Source organism: Pieris rapae, chromosome 5, assembly GCF_905147795.1.
Source record: "Pieris rapae chromosome 5, ilPieRapa1.1, whole genome shotgun sequence".
Lineage (NCBI taxonomy): Eukaryota > Metazoa > Arthropoda > Insecta > Lepidoptera > Pieridae > Pieris > Pieris rapae.
In genome coordinates, this window is record NC_059513.1 from 7,987,530 (window position 1) to 8,005,517 (window position 17,988).

The window sequence follows — 17,988 nt, forward strand, 5'->3', positions numbered from 1 at the left end:
GTATATTTTTGGGCCTTCATATTTTCTGTTAACGTTTGTACAATCGTTGTACACGTTAGTAACACAACGTACACTTTTTATGGTCAATAAATTGAAAAGGTTCTAAATTCAAATTCGGAGGATATAAAGTTTAGAGGCCTTTGCCAGAAAAGGGCACACAGATACCATGAAATAATAGTGTTACGTAGATAATATAATAATACATTTTATTATATTATCTACGTACGTACGTTAAGTACGTAGTATCTAAAACGATGGGGTTTTTTATTATTATTAATCTTTATTAATAAATTATTGCCAGAGTTCAAATTAAGGGTGAATCTACGAGAAAAACGGACATTATGCTAAATTATTAGTGCAAAAACGGGCCCGCACAAGTCTATGACACCGTAAACCGTAATGTTAATTCCAAAATAAAAGTACAAAGAAATATCTGTTAATTTTTAAAATCAAATTTCGTTTAGTGTCTGTCAGGTTTATATAAAGTGCACTTTTAGAAGAGTTTATTTCGTCTGCGGTAATTTTTCAGGGCCACAAATCTCGTGCTAGCGAATATTTTAAATCTCTACGATTCGAGTCAATTTAGAGTCATAACTACTTGCTATCGTAAAGTTTAAATAAACTAAACCATATTTTTTGATTGAAGCATTTTTTAAATTCATATGAACATAAGTTGAGAGTAGCAGATAGTTAATGGATGCTATTTTTGCAATAAAATATGTGTATTATATAATTCTATTTGTAAAGATCTAACAGTAATTTATTTTGACTTTGTCTTTTTCTTTAGTCTAATTTTTAACGATATTTTTGTAGAACAAGCCCCGAATAAAAAGTGTTGCTACAAACTTTAGGTGGCCTCGTATTTTGGCATATGTTTAGTGCAATTATTTTAATAAGCAAGATTATGCTTGTGCCTGACGCATGTGGGATTTTTTAAGATTTTGTTTTCTAAAAAGTGGCGCTACAAACTTTAGGAGGCCTCAAGATTTGGCATATGTTTCGTGATTATTTCTTAATCAGGTTATCCTTCTGTGCCTGACACGCTGGCAACTCGTATGAAGCCAGTTTCAAAGATTATTTTCTATTACACGAGTGTTAAATGCTCACATTTAAATTCGCACAAGCGTAATTCGAACACACGAATTCATGCAACTACACCAACTATATTCATCACTAAAACTTTTCTTTAAAATTTAATCAAATTATTATTCCACCGACCTAACCCTGGCGGCCCTTCGTGAATAATAAAATTCACTTAAATGAAACAAATAAAAATGCACACGTCAAAATTAGAGGACCCTCGTGTCACTGACACTCTGACAAGTTGGGACCCCCGGGGGGAGCGAAAGCCTGACATAGGCTAATTATGATCCCATCCGCACATACATATCACCTACGTGACTTAGATTAAAAAAGTTATTTACATTTATATTTGACTGTATTTAGTTATTTACCGAATGATTAAAAGAAAACATATATAGAACTAGCGGACCCGACAGACGTTGTCCTGCATGATATTTCAAAGGATTATTATTAAACAAAGTATAAGAGTACTGACTACTGGCCTGATTTGTTAATCTTAACCATCCAGGGCTCCTCCCAAACGCATACAAATAAAACTTTAAAATGGTCCAGCCGTTTATGAGGAGTTCAGTGGCATACACTCGTTCAGCAGAATATGTACATATAAATATAAGATATTATATACCTACAATTAGCTCATACAGTTTCTTGTCTCCTTTTCTAAAAGATTTTTTGATGTATTGTGCTGATCTAGTTATAGTACAGCCTATTACAATTTTACCTTTTTTAAATAAATTTATAGATTATTATTTTATATGTACTTAATCAACATAATATATTAACTTGGAATACGTTTAAATCTGGTATTATCGCTTAAAACTCACATTAGAGCTAGCAAACAGTTTGACAAAATGAAAGGCGAGCGAGGTTGTAGGTGGATTGGCATTGTTATTAAAAGTAACATTGATATCGTAAATGACAAAAGCTGTATGTGCCCAGTGTGGACAGTGAAGTTTTCACGAAGATTGAACGCAACCAGCCAACAGTTTAGATTAGAAAAGTTGTGGCCGCGAGCGGGCGACAAATTGCTTCACTAATACAACAGATTTTGGGATTTTCCGCAAAAATCTGACAAAAACTCTCACATTCGCGCGAACAGTTATATCCCACTTATGAGGGAATAAGTTTTATTTTCCCGTTTTTATGTCCACTAAGTCTTCCATTTAATCAGAGTTAATGTTCTATGAACTTTTTGCTAATGACTTTATGGAAAGTGTCATACAATTCAAGTTGAAATTTTACCCTGCTATTTAAACTAAGTTTTAAAGTTTTTTTGGAAATTTACGTTGGATTAAAACATACAACAATTTCTATTCTCAGTAACCAACTTATTTACTCATTTTAATTTAGTTAAAATTAAAAAAAAACATATATATATTACAAATAAAAATGGTGATAAGAACTAACCACTATATTAAATGGAAACAGAGTAACATTACACATATTCAAACACGAACGCTTATAATCGCTTCAAATTAAAAAAAAATCTAATTAATTTTACTGGCATTTATTAAATAAATATATTTATTAGTTATCAAAATGCATTTTCATATTATTTTGGGATATCTTAATTGAAGAAGCTTATCTATAAATACTATCGGATTAATTTATTATTAGATAAATATTGAAAATTTTCTTTCGCAACTAATTAATTGCATCCAACCGACAAAGGGAAGCTTTAATGACAACGACAAGTCAAGTAGATGTAAGTGTGCCCCTGTCATTAAGGTTTTAAAGATAAAAGAGATTCTCCACAGCGATACTAAGTCACTAGCTACCTTTTAGAAGTAAGAGTGCTAGAAAGAATTCATTAAAACATGATTGCTGTGACCGTATTGTATAGCGGCTAGACGTGATTAAGGCACTGAAATAGTGATATTTTGAGCAATAAACACAAATCTGTTGATTTGTGTTTACGGTAATCTTTCAATTCCTACTTGGATACACTTATTTATTTGTTGTGGTTTTTATTGAATTTATTATTCCTGAGGATTTGGGTATAAGTTTTCAGTACACAATCATTTATTTAGATAAAATTGTGACATTTAATGAAATTATTAGTTTTACAACCATGCCATAAACTAAAATAAAATACATAACTACTAATTAAAAATGTTGCAACCAAATAAAAAGAAAATATTTTCTCTCCGTCTTTAATTCTCTATCAAAGATAACAGCGTATCGCAAAATGTGAAATATATTTCTCGTAATAAAAGCAGATGCAACATTAATTAATATTTTTCTACATGGTTCATTATCTGTAAAAAATATTATCGTTTTTATCAGATGCAGACAAAACTCTCAACCGCTGAATCGCTTTAAAGTTAGGTTAAATGGATGAATATTAAACAAAAGACGTCAAATTATAAAACTCGTGAGCATTCATCACACAATGAGTTAAGTATTTTCAAACTCACGATGGCTAAATGAGTATCTCAGCATTTCATATTTTCGAAATGATATCAGAATATCAAACCCCTCGCTAAGTATTATGATCGTATACAATTTTTTTTAAGGGAAATTCACCCTTATAACATGACACATATTGTGTATTATGCTGTGATTGGTTACAAATTTTCTTCATGTGAGAAGATGGGTACCGAGTGTTTTTCACGCTCTCATTGCGCGGCAATTCGTATTCTAGGCACAAGTAGAATTACTGCGCTAACAACTACGGTTCTAGCTCAGTTGTATAATGAACTTGAGATGACATATCAAGGAATCGTATCTCGTATATCATAAACCAAGTCTGCCATTTAGAATAACCATAATCGCGCATAGACAAACACAACACCAGAATTCGCAAGTCTATGGCTGGCCTCCAAATAATTGAATTTAGAATGTTTTACATTTAGTATTGTCTTTTATTTACATAACTTTTACACATTTAAAGAAAAACACTTTTTTAACGGATTATAGTTATGTATTTGTATTTAAATTTATAATTATTTGTACATAATTTTAAATTTAAACCGACGTTTCGCGTGCTTTACAGCGTGCGTGGTCACGGTGACTGAAGACAAAGGTGTTAAATGTCAAAAAAGTATTACAGCTGCAGAAAATGTTGTGTTATCTGTATTTATTTCCCCGGAGTTGGTATCGACTAAAGCACGCTGTAAAGCACGCGAAACGTCGGTTTAAATTTAAAATTATGTACAAATAATTATAAATTTAAATACAAATACATAACTATAATCCGTTAAAAAAGTGTTTTTCTTTAAATGTTTTACATTAATTTAAATTATTTAGTCTACCTTTGCTGTTTTTCGGTTTCCTCGTAATGTGTACCTTTACCTTACCGTTACCGAGTTAAAAGCGCAGATACAAAGAAAATTCCATTTGTGGAACCGAAACTACGTCCTCAGGCATTAGAGTCGCACACTCAAGTTACTAACTATATAAGTTAATCATAATTAATACAGCGGACACGTTGCTATCGCCTGCTGGTTATATGTATAAAATATTCTGACCGATCAATATAGTTTTGAAGAAATATGTAAAAAGGCGCGTTCACACAGGGCGAGCAGCCTCGCGAGGCATTTGTCGCGCGAAACAGTCGTTTGGTTAAGACATGCCTCCGCTGAGCAAATTCGCGCGCTGCCGCGGGCGAGCAACCGAGCGCCCGAGACATGTGTCGGCTTTTTGATTTGCTCAACGGCACCTCAGTCGTTTAGCACGCGCACCTTGTAGCTCGGGCTTGCCGCTGTTTGGACGCGCCTAATGAAATGCAAACACAAATCCGCTCTGACATTAACCATAGACCAAGATGTCCAGACCAAAGATAATATCATTTTGGTGCCCTAAATTGTAAAAGAATACTATTCACAACTTAGGGTTTTAAAGTAAGAGCTTTGAATAATCAAAAATATTGTATCTATTCTTTTGATCTGAAAGTTTTTACAGTGGCCTGTTCAGTCTAGATGCTCATAGTCAAAGACGTAATTTGCATTACAGATATTCAGTATCGTTACTTTTTCAGTGTATCGCTTTGTGCAGTTTCTCACTGCACAATAGCTATTTCATTCGTTTGCCGATAGCGCTCTGAATAGAAACGCTAAATTGTAGTTATAATGTATCACCATTGTTATATAATGGATCGAAATTTTCTATATTTTAGCAAGCTTGAAAAGAATTTTTTCCACAAATAGACCAGTAAGCAAGTAAAAGTTCAGTCTATGTCCACTGTTTGGTTCTTGCTGGTTTCGTCACTATTTTCTGACGTCTGTCCGTACGAGCGAGTGTTAAAGGCGCACATAAACATTAACTCTACAACTAATTATTGTACAGCCGGGATCAAACCTACCTCCTCCATGAGAGTCGCATGCTGAAGACTCTAGACCTATACCGCTCATACCGCTTAGATGCATTCATTTACGCAGTAAATATTTGTAACATCTGCAGAATATACTACGGTATATAGGTGACAGAAAGCTTTAAAAAAATATCGTTCCCCTGTTTTTCTTAAAACATAAGAGAATCTTCTTTGATTACACAAATATAAAAAAATCAGAGGAAACGTTCGAATTCAGGTTTCGAATTAATTTATTTTCATATATTGGATAAGAACCTCATTTATCAAGTCATTAATTACTTGTTATTTATGATAATGGACGAATCTAGAACTGCTTATAAATTATCTAAAGAAGAATTATTCGCTGGTGAGGTATTAATTGTTTTCGATCAGAATTGATAAGAAACTTATTTTTTGTTTGCTTTGCTATCTTTATGCGACAGCGATTAATCTAGTGGTTAATCACGGGATAATTAGCAAGGCAAACGTCTTACTTAAAATGTAATTATATGGATTTTCTTCGAGGACGGATGCGTTGCATTTTAATGAATTAAAGAATTAACACCAGATTGGTCGGTGTTGTTATGGGGCCATTAGCAATTAATACCTGTTCCTAAAACATACAATATATATATTGAAATAAGAAAAGAAAATACATTTCATTATACATACGATAAAAATTAAAAGATTCTTGGGCTGGGACAGTATAGTGGATATTGAAGGTTTTAATAATAAAATAAAATACATTTTATTTTACTATTATATTTATATTTATTTTATATCTGCTGCAGAGATATTAAAATTATTTTTTCTCACAATATTTATTTAAAATATCAACTAATTGATTATTGTCTATTAATGAAATGTAATTCTGCGAGTTCGTTAAAAGTTATTGTGGACGAAACGTTCGTTCTCGGAATTCTGTATCCATCCAATATTTATTATACTGACAAACCACGACAAGAAAGAGATTTCGAAGGTTTTTCAGTTAAATTTTGATTTATTTTCCAATTTCAAAAGCGAAATTGGTTTAATAAATGTACAGGAATTGTGAATGGTTTTTGCATTTTGTACAATTTGATTGATCTTACTACATTTGTAAAATGCGAACTGGTTAACACTAGAAAGACGGGAGCAGTCATTTGACTGTCAATTTGAATTTAATGTTGAATAATTCACAAACCATTTGACGTAACGTATTGAAACTTTGTGACTTTTATTAATATTAGTAGTTAAATGAAACTATATATCAAAATAACTCACATCGCTTTTGTTTATTATTTAAAATCTTGATATACCGACAAAGACGGCGGCAGTCATTTGACGGCTGAGATCCGATAAGTGTTTATAAGTTTCAAGTTTAAGTTTTTAAAAGTTTCTGAGCTTCAAGGTCTTATCACCCCTACCGACGGTACGTTGTGGTCACTTCAATTAGACAAATTTGCACTAATATCAGACGTTTGGAAGAAATTTATTGAGAACTGCTTATCATGCTACAAGCCAGGAGAAAATTTTACAGTAGACGAACAACTGTTTTCTACTAAGGTTACATGCAGGTTTCTTCATTACATTGCTAACAAGCCTGATAAGTTTGGAATAAAATTTCTTGCTTGTGTCGATGTGGATTCAAAGTTTGTGCAACGGCTTTCCTTATTTAGGAAAGGACGAAAGCAGGCCACAAAACCAAAGCCTTGGTGAATCCGTTGTTATGCGTCTCGTGGAACCTTTTGCAAATACTGGCCGAAATATAACTACTGACAACTTCTTTACATCGATAAGCTTGGTAAATAACTTGCTCGCAAAACACACTACGATTGTAGGAACCATGAACAGGGCACTACGAGAGATTCCACCTTACGTCAAATCACTTCATATGACTTTGTTTGAAACAAAAATCCTGAAATCCGATAGATGTACACTCACAATTTATCAAGGAAAACGAACGTGTTATTCCTTAGCACGTTACATAACAATGTTGAAATAGACTCCAATCACACTAAGAAAAAGCCAAAAACTGTGCCTTTCTACAATGCACCAAGTACGGCGTGGATGTGGCTTACCAGATGGCATAAAATCATAGTGTCAAAGCGGCATCTCGAAGGTGACCGTACATTTTTTCAATTCTTCTCGATCTTCTACTCAAAATCCGGAAACTCGGAAAATGTTAAATGTACAAAAGTGCAAAATTAAAACTAATAAAGACGCTTGTAAAAAGCCACTTTGCGGCTCTTGTAATGTAAAGAAAATGTTAAAATGTAAAATATGTGTATAAATATTATAATTAATCATACATCAAACCCTGTTTTATTACTATAGTTACCATTTTTAACAGCTAAAATAATAAAAAAAGGTTTAATATATTGGAGGAGTCATTTGACCGGTCGCCGTCTTTGTAGGTAGTTAGATTTTCCCGTCTTTCTAGTGTTAAGTAAAAAACGTTGTATTTTCTTACATATGAATAAGTTTGTTTCTAAATAGTAACGTAAATATAATATAGTCTACCTTTAGTAATAGTGTTTGGTTTAAAAATTGGAGCCGTACGTGTTATGTAAATATTAAAATAATTTAAAATTCCAATTATTAACTTAAAATAATTTTTAAAATTAACCTTCACTGAACTTACAATTTTTCAACTACTACCGAGAAGTTTAATAGAAAATGGCTTTAATTAGAAATAGAAGTTTAAGTTTAAGTTGGTATAACAGTAAAATGCAAGGTTGAGTTAACTTGAGCTAGCTACATAAAAATTTAATATCTTTTTGACATACGGGGTTCTGTACTAATATTACAATCAGAAAATAATTGTATGTAAGTATGTTTATAACGATTTGGCTAAAAAAGTACTGGGCCCATTTAAAAAATTATTTTACCATTTGAAATATCACAAATTATAAGTGATAATGAAGCATTATCACTTATGAGAGTAATACTTTAGATTAACATTGTAGTCGTTCTTTAAATAATCACAGTAAAACGATAGCCGTATATGGAATAAACTAAAAAGTAAACGGAACGAAAGAACCATGAATTAAGTATAATTTTAAGAAATGAATTTAAAAGTGATTTTGTCAACATATTCATCTAGATCTCGTTTTAATATTTTCAATAAATTGAAAATCTTGAAAAAATATCTTCGTTCACCATGAATTTAAAGATTTTTCTTCCATTTAAACGACGTAATAATTATTTTCCTATCTGTTTATGTAAAAGTAGATAACGACTTTTTAAAAAGAGATTATAAGGCGAAGCATGTTACTATCTTTGGAATGGGTTTTTGATAAATATTCATAAAAATACACAGACAAACAAACAATTAATGATTAAAGATTAACGGATTTTATTAGTGGTCAGTAGTATCCAGAACCCAAACTCAGGCTGGGATCCATTGATACTAACCTAACCTAACCCAAACCATCAAAGGAAATCACAAAACAAGGGTAATTTTACGGCACTTAACGCAACAATTCTTTTATAGAAAGAATGGTCCCAGACCGACAAACCAAGATAGAATATGATATATGAAATGATATGATATATAGAGAATGACAAACCAGATTATGTGTGCATATTAATTTGTTTAAATAATTTATAATATAGCTAAAACATGTACAGTTTTCTACTTACAGTTAAACTCTAGACTACTAATCTCGTAATTAAAACATTAATTTATTATTAGTTCTTTGTGATATGACCTCCTGAAGCTCATTGGTTAACTAACAGGCCAGTAAGGAAAAAGCTCGTTTCAATTATTATTCATCCAATAGACACATACAAAATATCAGGTTCATATTCAAATGTTTAATGAGAATTGATAACTTATAGTTTACGAGTTTTATACCTATTTAAAAACAACTAGATAATCATATAATTATTAATTAATTCAATATGGCTCTAATAAGACAAAGCGGTAACAAATTTTCTGGACCAAATAGTATATTGGCCTCTGAACCGACACTTCCAATCCTGCCTGATGGCATTGATCTACAGCAGGTTCTCCTCCACTCTGTCGATCTAGCGGAACCTGATATCTGACCACTTTGCCTGTCATATTATATTGATCTCCTCTAGATTTTTATGTCTATGTACGGAATCCTGAAAAAGATCGTTATATTTTTATCGCAATCATTTTAGACTTATCTGTCAGCTGCTATAAATACGGACGTCGCGGTTTTTTTTAAATGGTTTTCGTGCAATAATTCAACATGAAGATTTTAGTTTTTATAAGTCTTTTTGGTATGTATTGCGCAGAATATAGATAAATATTATACTAATATGATATAAATTATAATTTAAACGTCTTGATGATACCTACTACAGAAACTTTAAAAACTTTGCGTATTTTTTTTGTGTAACGAATACTTGTGTACCACTGAACTATAACCATATACTCCTGCCTATGAAATTCTAATTATTAATTCGGTGTAGACTCCTGTACTCGAGTTCGTAAATTGACTAAACCCAGACACGCAAATAAACAGATAGAGTACGAACTACATTACCTCAGTACGAACCCAAACGTTCGAACATAAAATACAAGAAAAAAAACATCGTAAAATGTACCTTGATTTTAAATTTTCCATGACGTTGCTGTTTTTAAATATTCCAGTGTATGCCTCGACGACGCCGGAGAGGGAATTATATCCGCGCTACATACACTTCCCCGGCGGCGACGGTGAGATGCACCTAGTTGATTTAGAAGCCCAGCCCGATGTGGAGTTTTTAAATGAGATACAAAGGAATGCGGCAAATAATCAATACCTCTTGTATACACGGTACGTACAATTTCAAAAAGAATCAATAAATAGGACAGTAGTTTGACATATAGTACTGCTAATGGCGTAGTTGCAGCCAGGTTTTATTTAAAAATCGAATCGGTCAACTAAAAATTCTAAGTACCTTTCAGAATTGTGTGATAATTAAGACAATACCTACAGAAATATGTCTTCAACTTTTTGTCTAAATACCGTGTTTTTGTATCTTAAATTATATCTTAATTATTTATTCTCCGTCCGTGCTGCGACAGGATCCTAAAGAGATGGTTTTACAAACGCATAGATTCAGCCGAAATGACTCAGACAAGATTCACAATATGTTTAGTTTTACTCCTGTGATTAATTTTCAGACGTAATTCGAGAAACTCGCAGAGACTACGTATGAACGACGCCAATTCCATAAGAAATTCGAACTTCAATGCTCAACATCCCACAGTTGTGTCAGTCCATGGATGGCTTAGTAACCAAAACACTCAGAATAATCCAACTATTCGTAACGGTATTGCATTTATGTATTTGAAACAATGAAATGAAAAAAATGAAATGAATCAATGAATCAATGAAATCTCTTCAAGATTATGGTCGCGTACCGCCATTATATAGAACCAGCTGCCCATGAAGTATTTTCAAAATAATTCGACTTAAAGGTTTAAAAAAAGTAATTGGTAACAATTCTTAAAAGCTTGTCAACGCACTCGTGAGCCACTTGGCATTGTAAGTGTCTACGGGTGGCTGGCACTTAATATTTGGTGATAGCCTCCTACTCATTATACTCTCTGGCTAGGTATAAAGTAATATATTCTTTTAGTGCTGCTTTCATTATCAATGATGTTGCTAGTTATTACTCTAGAAATTTATCTTTGTTCGAAATATTTTATAATAATTTTAAGCGCCGGGCCAGAAATAGAATATATTGAGTCGAGTGAAACTAAATCAGCCTTCTTACTTTTACTAACTGTATATATGCGTTATTTTTCTGTTTAGCTGTATTTTCGTTGTATTGAAAAGAGACAGAATGCTGTATAATTTTATAGATTAATTTTGTATGTCAAATACAAATAATATTTTTTTATTTCTTACAGCTTTTCTCGGTAAAGGTGACTACAATGTTATTATACTAGATTGGAGCCGACTTGCAAGACGTGATTATGCAACCGCTGCGGCTGGTGTACCAGATGTTGGACGGGGTTTGGGACAATTTCTAAATTTCCTGCACCAAACTACGGGCGCTCCATTTGATAGAATGCACCTAGTAGGATTCAGTCTCGGCGCACACGTTGTTGGAAACGCAGGAAGAGAATTGAGAGGAAGAGTAGCTAGAATCACAGGTGAGATTTGTGTATTTACATTTGAAAAATAGTGGTTTTACGTGAAAATCAGGTATCACTTATTCCATGTTATTACATTTGAATGGGCATCTCTACTCATCGGCAAAAAAGACAGAGGCTGTAGGCCGAGAGAAAAAGGCGGCGTAAAAAACTCTTCGTACTCTTTTAAAATAGCAAATCATCAAACAACACTTAAAACAAATATCGCAAATTAATAAAAAGCACTCTGCCTAGCGCTAGTCCCAGGCATTTTTATGAACTAGATAATCGTTTACTTTATAGTTAGCCTTACACAGCTTTTATTTAATACATTTATTAAAAGGAGGAGATAAAAGAGGGGATTTCGATTAATAAAAGTATCCCTTTTCCCAAAAAAGAATTAAACTTTAGATAGTCTAGTATTATATATACATACAAACAATACAATACATACTTGCTTACAAACAATAATGGAACAAAAAATAAAATAAATTCAACTCCAAGGTTTGTTGTGCTTTTGTGCACTGTGACTCATAAATAAACATCACACAGGTTTAGATCCGGCCGGGCCTCTATGGAACCTCAACAGAAATCGCCTCAGTCCCTCCGATGGTGTCTATGTAGAAGCTATTCACACTGACAGTGGATACACTGTCGGCGGTCTCGGAATTGGTACGGCAGTTGCTGACGCAGATTTCTTCCCTAACGGAGGTATAAGACAGCCTGGATGTCTCACCAATATATGCAACCATAACCGCGCTTGGCAGTTATTCGCCTCAACGGTGACAAGAAATCATTTGGAAGGAAGACTGTGCTCCTCCATGACTCAGGTTAATTTGAACACTTGCCGTGGGCGAACGCTACGTATGGGCAACGATATTTTGAATAAACGAGGGTGAGTATTCTGGAGATTCTATTGCCGCACGATTATATTATTTAAGCGATTGTAGTTCTATGGGCGATATTGTCAAGACTTGTCTCTTGCTGTTCACTTAAATCTAAGTCCTCGCAGCTAAATTCATTGCATTATCACTTATTTTGATTACTTTGTACTTATAAAAGTTGATAGCTTCTGTTAAGTATAGTTGTCAATGTGATTGTCAGCTTTAAATCCAACGAAAAGCAAATATAGTATATTTTGTTTTCACATTTAATTTGGATTCTTCGCCTCCTGTATAGACATTCTTGTAACAACTTTCATTCAAGTACTTTTAATGTAACTAATTTTAATGTAACTTCTTTTTCAGGTCTGGAATATACAGAATGGACACAAGAGCTAACTATCCTTATTAATTGACTAATTTAGTTCAACGTTGTAAACTGAATCAAAAATGATCATGTTGAATTTGGTAATTAAATAATAATATATTGAAAGATAATTTTTATTTTGCGAATTGATTGTATTTAATAAAAAAAATGATAAGAATATGTTATTGTAATTATTTTGTGGAATTAAAATGAAACAATGAATCAGTTTATTTACTGATAGGATAGGATGAGGTCTTGGACTCAGTTTATATTTGTTCATTGTTTTGTTTAAAAAGAAGGTGTAATCGACCATTTGTGTCCTCAAATATATCTGAATTTGAGTTTGAGAGAAGCCGCTTTCCTCACGATGTTTGCTTTTACCACAGGAGCAACTATTAATTGTGTAGAAAATTCAATTCGCACACAACCATGATTCTAAAACCTAAATACTGTATCCATGTTTAAATTATAGTTGAAGACACTCAATATTATCAAAATCAATTAAACATAATCATATAATATTTTTTTTAGACGGACAACATTTATCTTGATTGTATATTTATGGCATTCAGGATTTAATTTATTGAAAAATTAGATCTAAAAACAGCTTTTTAGTAGTAGCTGGAGTGCGCTTTGATTTATTACAACCTTGTATGCTTTACATGTGTGGTCTGTATGATCAATACGAAACAATCAAGGGTTACTGCTTGTTACATCTGATTTAATTAATAGGAATACAAATAATTAATGAAACGGTTTAATTGATTTACAGCAGTGGTAAAGCATATTTCACTAGAACTATATTATCGCTAAGCATGCTGCTACTCAGATGTTTAATTCTCGTTTGGCGTTTGTCCTGGTGATTTGTAGACAGATTTCAGTATTGTAAAGTAAGACCATGATGTACTGATTATCTGTAAAAAAATCAGTTGGAATGTTCTATATAGACTTTTAACGTCTCTAAAAACTAAGACTGTGAATTATTGTACATGTTACGTTACTTCATAATATTTTTTTCTACATAGAATTGCATTTTACGTTAGCTCGTACTTGCATCTGTTTAGTGAATTGTAACTCATTTTGCTCGTAAAAGTAGATTGGTAGGCTTGTAGTAAGTTTGGAAGGGTTTTAAATGTAAATTATTTAACTGGTACCTTGGTGAAGCTCTCATAGGAAATAACTGAAAACTTGTAAGCAGTGAGCGTCTGCGCCTTATTGGCCCTGAAATTAAGGTTAAAAATTGTCAAAATAGTTATAATGGCTTTTTGTATTTCGCAACAAATATAACAAAATTTGCATATACATTTTTTTTAATTAAAAAATCTTAAAAGAAATCTTCGTTAGTTCGTTCGCCTTAAATTTCGCGTTAAAAGAAAAATATATTCATAATCATTTTGAGAAGTATAATACAGTAGAAAAAGCGGTATTTTCGTACGTTTATGTATTATCGGTTAAGGGTACACGGGGTGAGCCTCATAATGCAAATCATCCCGCTATCTATAGACGCAGTCGGCTAGAGTGCCAAAAGTGTTGTCGTCATTTCTTATTTGAGATTTATCTATGGAAGTCATATTTTAAACCCATATTTTGCATCTATTAGTCTAGGAACGACTGTGTTGTTAAAAAAATCTCTTGGATGCCCCATTTCTATAGAAGGCCTGTAATTTATAATAAATAAGTGAAGTATACCTTAGCATGATAAGAATTATAATCTTTTTCGATTTTGCATCCATGGCATACCATTCGCTTTCAAAGGCTGAATCGCTAATTTTTCTACTCTACAAAGGTAAAAAACTTTACAATTACCTAATAAGGTATACATACGTTACAGAAGAATAACCATCTCAAAAGATACTTTAGATCAGTGAAAAACTTAAAAAATGTATATAAATCTAACCTTAATACCCGTAGCTGTGTTGCAAAAAAAGTTTTCGTTAGCTAGTGAAAAGAAGAAGAAGTTAAAGAAAATTTTGTCTCCTTCACCTATAATATATTTTAATCAAACGACGTATAAGGATTTTATGGTAGAAAACTGCTATTATCTGATTACATTCACAATATTAATGCATTGTACCTCCATAATTAAATGCTCTCCATAAACGCTTATCATAAGTATTTGAAGTAGTACCGACATTAAAAACAAAACCACACCAGGTATTTGAGTCCACTTGCCCATCTGAAATGATAAAATATAATATTTAAAAAAATATTTTCGTTCAAAATTGCTTTCCGTTACTCCGAATTTTAATCGCATTTTTAGTAAAAAGCGTTTTATCTACAGATGTTGCACAACTTTGAATGAAACTTTTGTATGATCTCTACATCGATTAGTCTTTTGAAACTGACCATCTTCGTAGAAAATTGCACAGCTGTGCAGAGACAGGTGGCTTTTTATTGCATATCTCTTAGATTCATGTCTCGATCTGAAGCCGATGAGAACCGTAACAAACTTGTTTCCACTTGAAACGATACTTGAGAAATATTCTGTGATATGCAAACGTTAAGTGTACATGCACAGGTTTGTTCGTTTACTGTCACGAAAAATCCTTTTGTCATGTCTCCTCAATTTAAAGGTTCCCCTTAGTACTTCACTTTCACTGAGGTACAACGTATGCAGCTTTAAAAGGCACATGTTGGACATATATCTCATATGGAATACTGATCACATCTCTAGGCCGGTGCTCTCAAATACACCGCGACAAACAAACCCTTGTCTCTGCGCAGAGATAATGCGTCTCTTTGCGTTTTCTACAAAGTATACTATGGTGAGGCTTCTGAAAAATTATTTGGGTTGATCCCTCAAGCCACGTTTTAAAATTGAGCTGTATCAATTCGAAGTTTTATTAACATCATCTTGAAGTCTTATACAGTCGGCTTAACTAGACACTTTCTTTCGAATCGAGTCTTACCTGACAGATACGACCTCCAACTATTGAATGTGCTCCTCCCTCAGAGGCCGGCTACGCAATAAAATGAAAAACGCGGGACTGCGATGACTGCCCTTTTTCGGTGTACCGTAGGCTCGTTTGCCATCTTATTATTATAATATAAAGAAATCTCATCTAAAGCACTTAGAACTTCCACCTCTTTTTAATTTATACCATTAGCTGCGAGTATTTATATGTATACCTACCGTTAAATTAAATCCCAGTGCACAAATTTCGATAGAACCAATTAAAACATTGAAAAGATTGGGTCCCGAAAAAATTTCTTCTAAATCTTGTGACAATCTGAAAATGAAAGTTTTAAATAATTGCGTAGGACTCAAAATAAAGTAAAAATACAGCATTATTTTCTCTTAGGCATATACATAAATAAATCAGTGGCGCTACAACCTCTTGGCTTCAGATTTCTGAATCTGTTTCATGATCATTTTTTTAAATCTAATAGGCAAGTAGGTGATCAGCCTGACACACGTCATCGTCTCTTTGGGTCTAAGACATATTGGTTTCCTCACGATGTTTTCCTGCACCGTTTTAGCAAATGTTAAATACGCACATAGAAAGATACTCCATTGGTGCACAGCCGGGTTATCGAACCTGCGACCTCAGGTATGAGAGCCGCACGCTTAAGCCACTACGGCCTACGCCAACACTGCTCTTCTCTTCGGCATATGACAGTGCGATTAATATGTTTTAGGTTACATTAGGGTTAAAAAAAAACTTGTTGTATTTTGGTTAGCACAGCAGGACAGATTAAATACTTTAACTAAAAATTATTCATCAACACAAAACGTGTCTCTCGACACAATATTGACTCTTGAAATATTTCAGTAAATTAAGTACTAGAATATTTTATCAAAGTTTAGTAATATAAACGTACTTTAAAATATATTGATGTTTCTTTACAATGTCCTTTAATAAATGGGTTGTGTTGGCTTTCAAATCCCTTATTTCTTGACTGAGTACGGTAAAGTGACTACACATATGTGTAGTCATTATAAAGTACAGTGCATCGACTGTTGTAAAGTATAATACACATATGAACCCTGAAGCAAATATTATTTAATACTTTCAGTTATATATTTCACGAGCCTGAAGCCAAATTAAACTATGTGTAGCAATGTTTCTAACTGGCCAGTTCTAAACATTTTCAGTGTTACCGACGTATAAAAAGGTTATGCAATCGTAAAAAATTTATATAACTTCCTTTACAGATAACACAAATATTATAAACATTAACGTCTAACCCTATTCATTAAAAGTTGATTTGCACCGTTTCAACTAAAGGAATAATCTCTCATCACAGCGTAAACACATTTTGATAGAAAGAGACAAAATATAACTTTAGTTAAAACGGTGCATTATTATTATATTTCATACAGATATTCTTACTTTATAATTAAGGATTCAATTAAAGACATCGGGTTAATCCGAACAGAAATGAATAAATTATCAATAATTAAGTTATTCTTTTAAAAACTAAAGCATATTATTTTATAGACAAAACTGTTTATAAAATAATACATATTATTTTAATTAAAAAATACTCACCAGTAATTGTAGAATGTATATAAATTATAAACCATTTACCCAAAGTATCAATTCGAAACGGAACCAGAATTGCATACGGCAAAATGAATTGGACCTTATTTTTCTTAAGATAAAAATATAAAATAAGAAAAATCGATGCAAAATTATAAACGCTAATGAGGATCGCGTTAAGAATAAAGAAATACTTGGTCAAGTATTTGAGAAATACGAAATTCGCTTTGACGAGGGACACCTTTTTATCATCTCGTATAATGTCTTCGTACAATTTTCTCAGGCTACTCGATAATTTGAAGATGTAAAGTCTTTTCCTAGCGATTAATATGATTTTTATAATCGACAATATACCAATGCAAGTACACGGAGTGAGCTGAGTTAGGTCCAGGAAATTTTCGTTGGAAAACTTTGATATGAAATATAAGATTTCCTGGATGATCATTACAAAGAGCCAAGACCACATAATATAAAATCGTAATTTTACATTTTCCTCAAATGGTATACCGATGAACCAAAAATTAATTTTAATTTGATTGAAAATTTCTTCGAATCCCGGAATGCCAATTATGTTGGACGGCATTGTACTGTACAAACTCTGAAGTTTTCTTCAAATTTGAAGTGCTTGTAAATTGGTGTCACATTTAAATAGACTATCCACCATTAGGGTTGCCATCGAATTTATATTATTACCGACTTTATAAAACTCTACATACTTTTTATTTTATTATTACACATTTTTAGATTATTGCAATTTGGTATCGCTTAAGTTAATAGCTGTAATAATTGGTATTTACTATTTT

The 17,988-nt window shown here is 32.6% G+C and overlaps 2 protein-coding genes across 2 annotated transcripts; one reads left to right on the forward strand and one right to left on the reverse strand.

The window, feature by feature from the left end:
- The first annotated feature begins 9,498 nt into the window (after nt 1–9,498).
- On the forward strand, nt 9,499–14,003 carry LOC111004444 (pancreatic triacylglycerol lipase). The gene is made up of 6 exons (XM_022275477.2): nt 9,499–9,607; nt 9,981–10,146; nt 10,497–10,645; nt 11,229–11,474; nt 12,006–12,348; nt 12,701–14,003. Exons 1-6 carry the CDS (start codon nt 9,577–9,579, stop codon nt 12,744–12,746), a joined length of 981 nt encoding a protein of 326 aa, XP_022131169.2. The 5' UTR covers nt 9,499–9,576; the 3' UTR covers nt 12,747–14,003.
- On the reverse strand, nt 13,535–17,768 carry LOC111004455 (putative odorant receptor 85d). Its single transcript, XM_022275488.2, has 7 exons — nt 17,195–17,768; nt 16,524–16,689; nt 15,835–15,931; nt 14,776–14,877; nt 14,391–14,479; nt 13,856–13,922; nt 13,535–13,615 (listed from the first exon to the last, which is right to left on the reverse strand). The coding sequence occupies exons 1-7, from the start codon at nt 17,766–17,768 to the stop codon at nt 13,535–13,537; spliced, it is 1,176 nt and encodes a 391-aa protein (XP_022131180.2).
- Nucleotides 17,769–17,988: the final 220 nt, after the last annotated feature.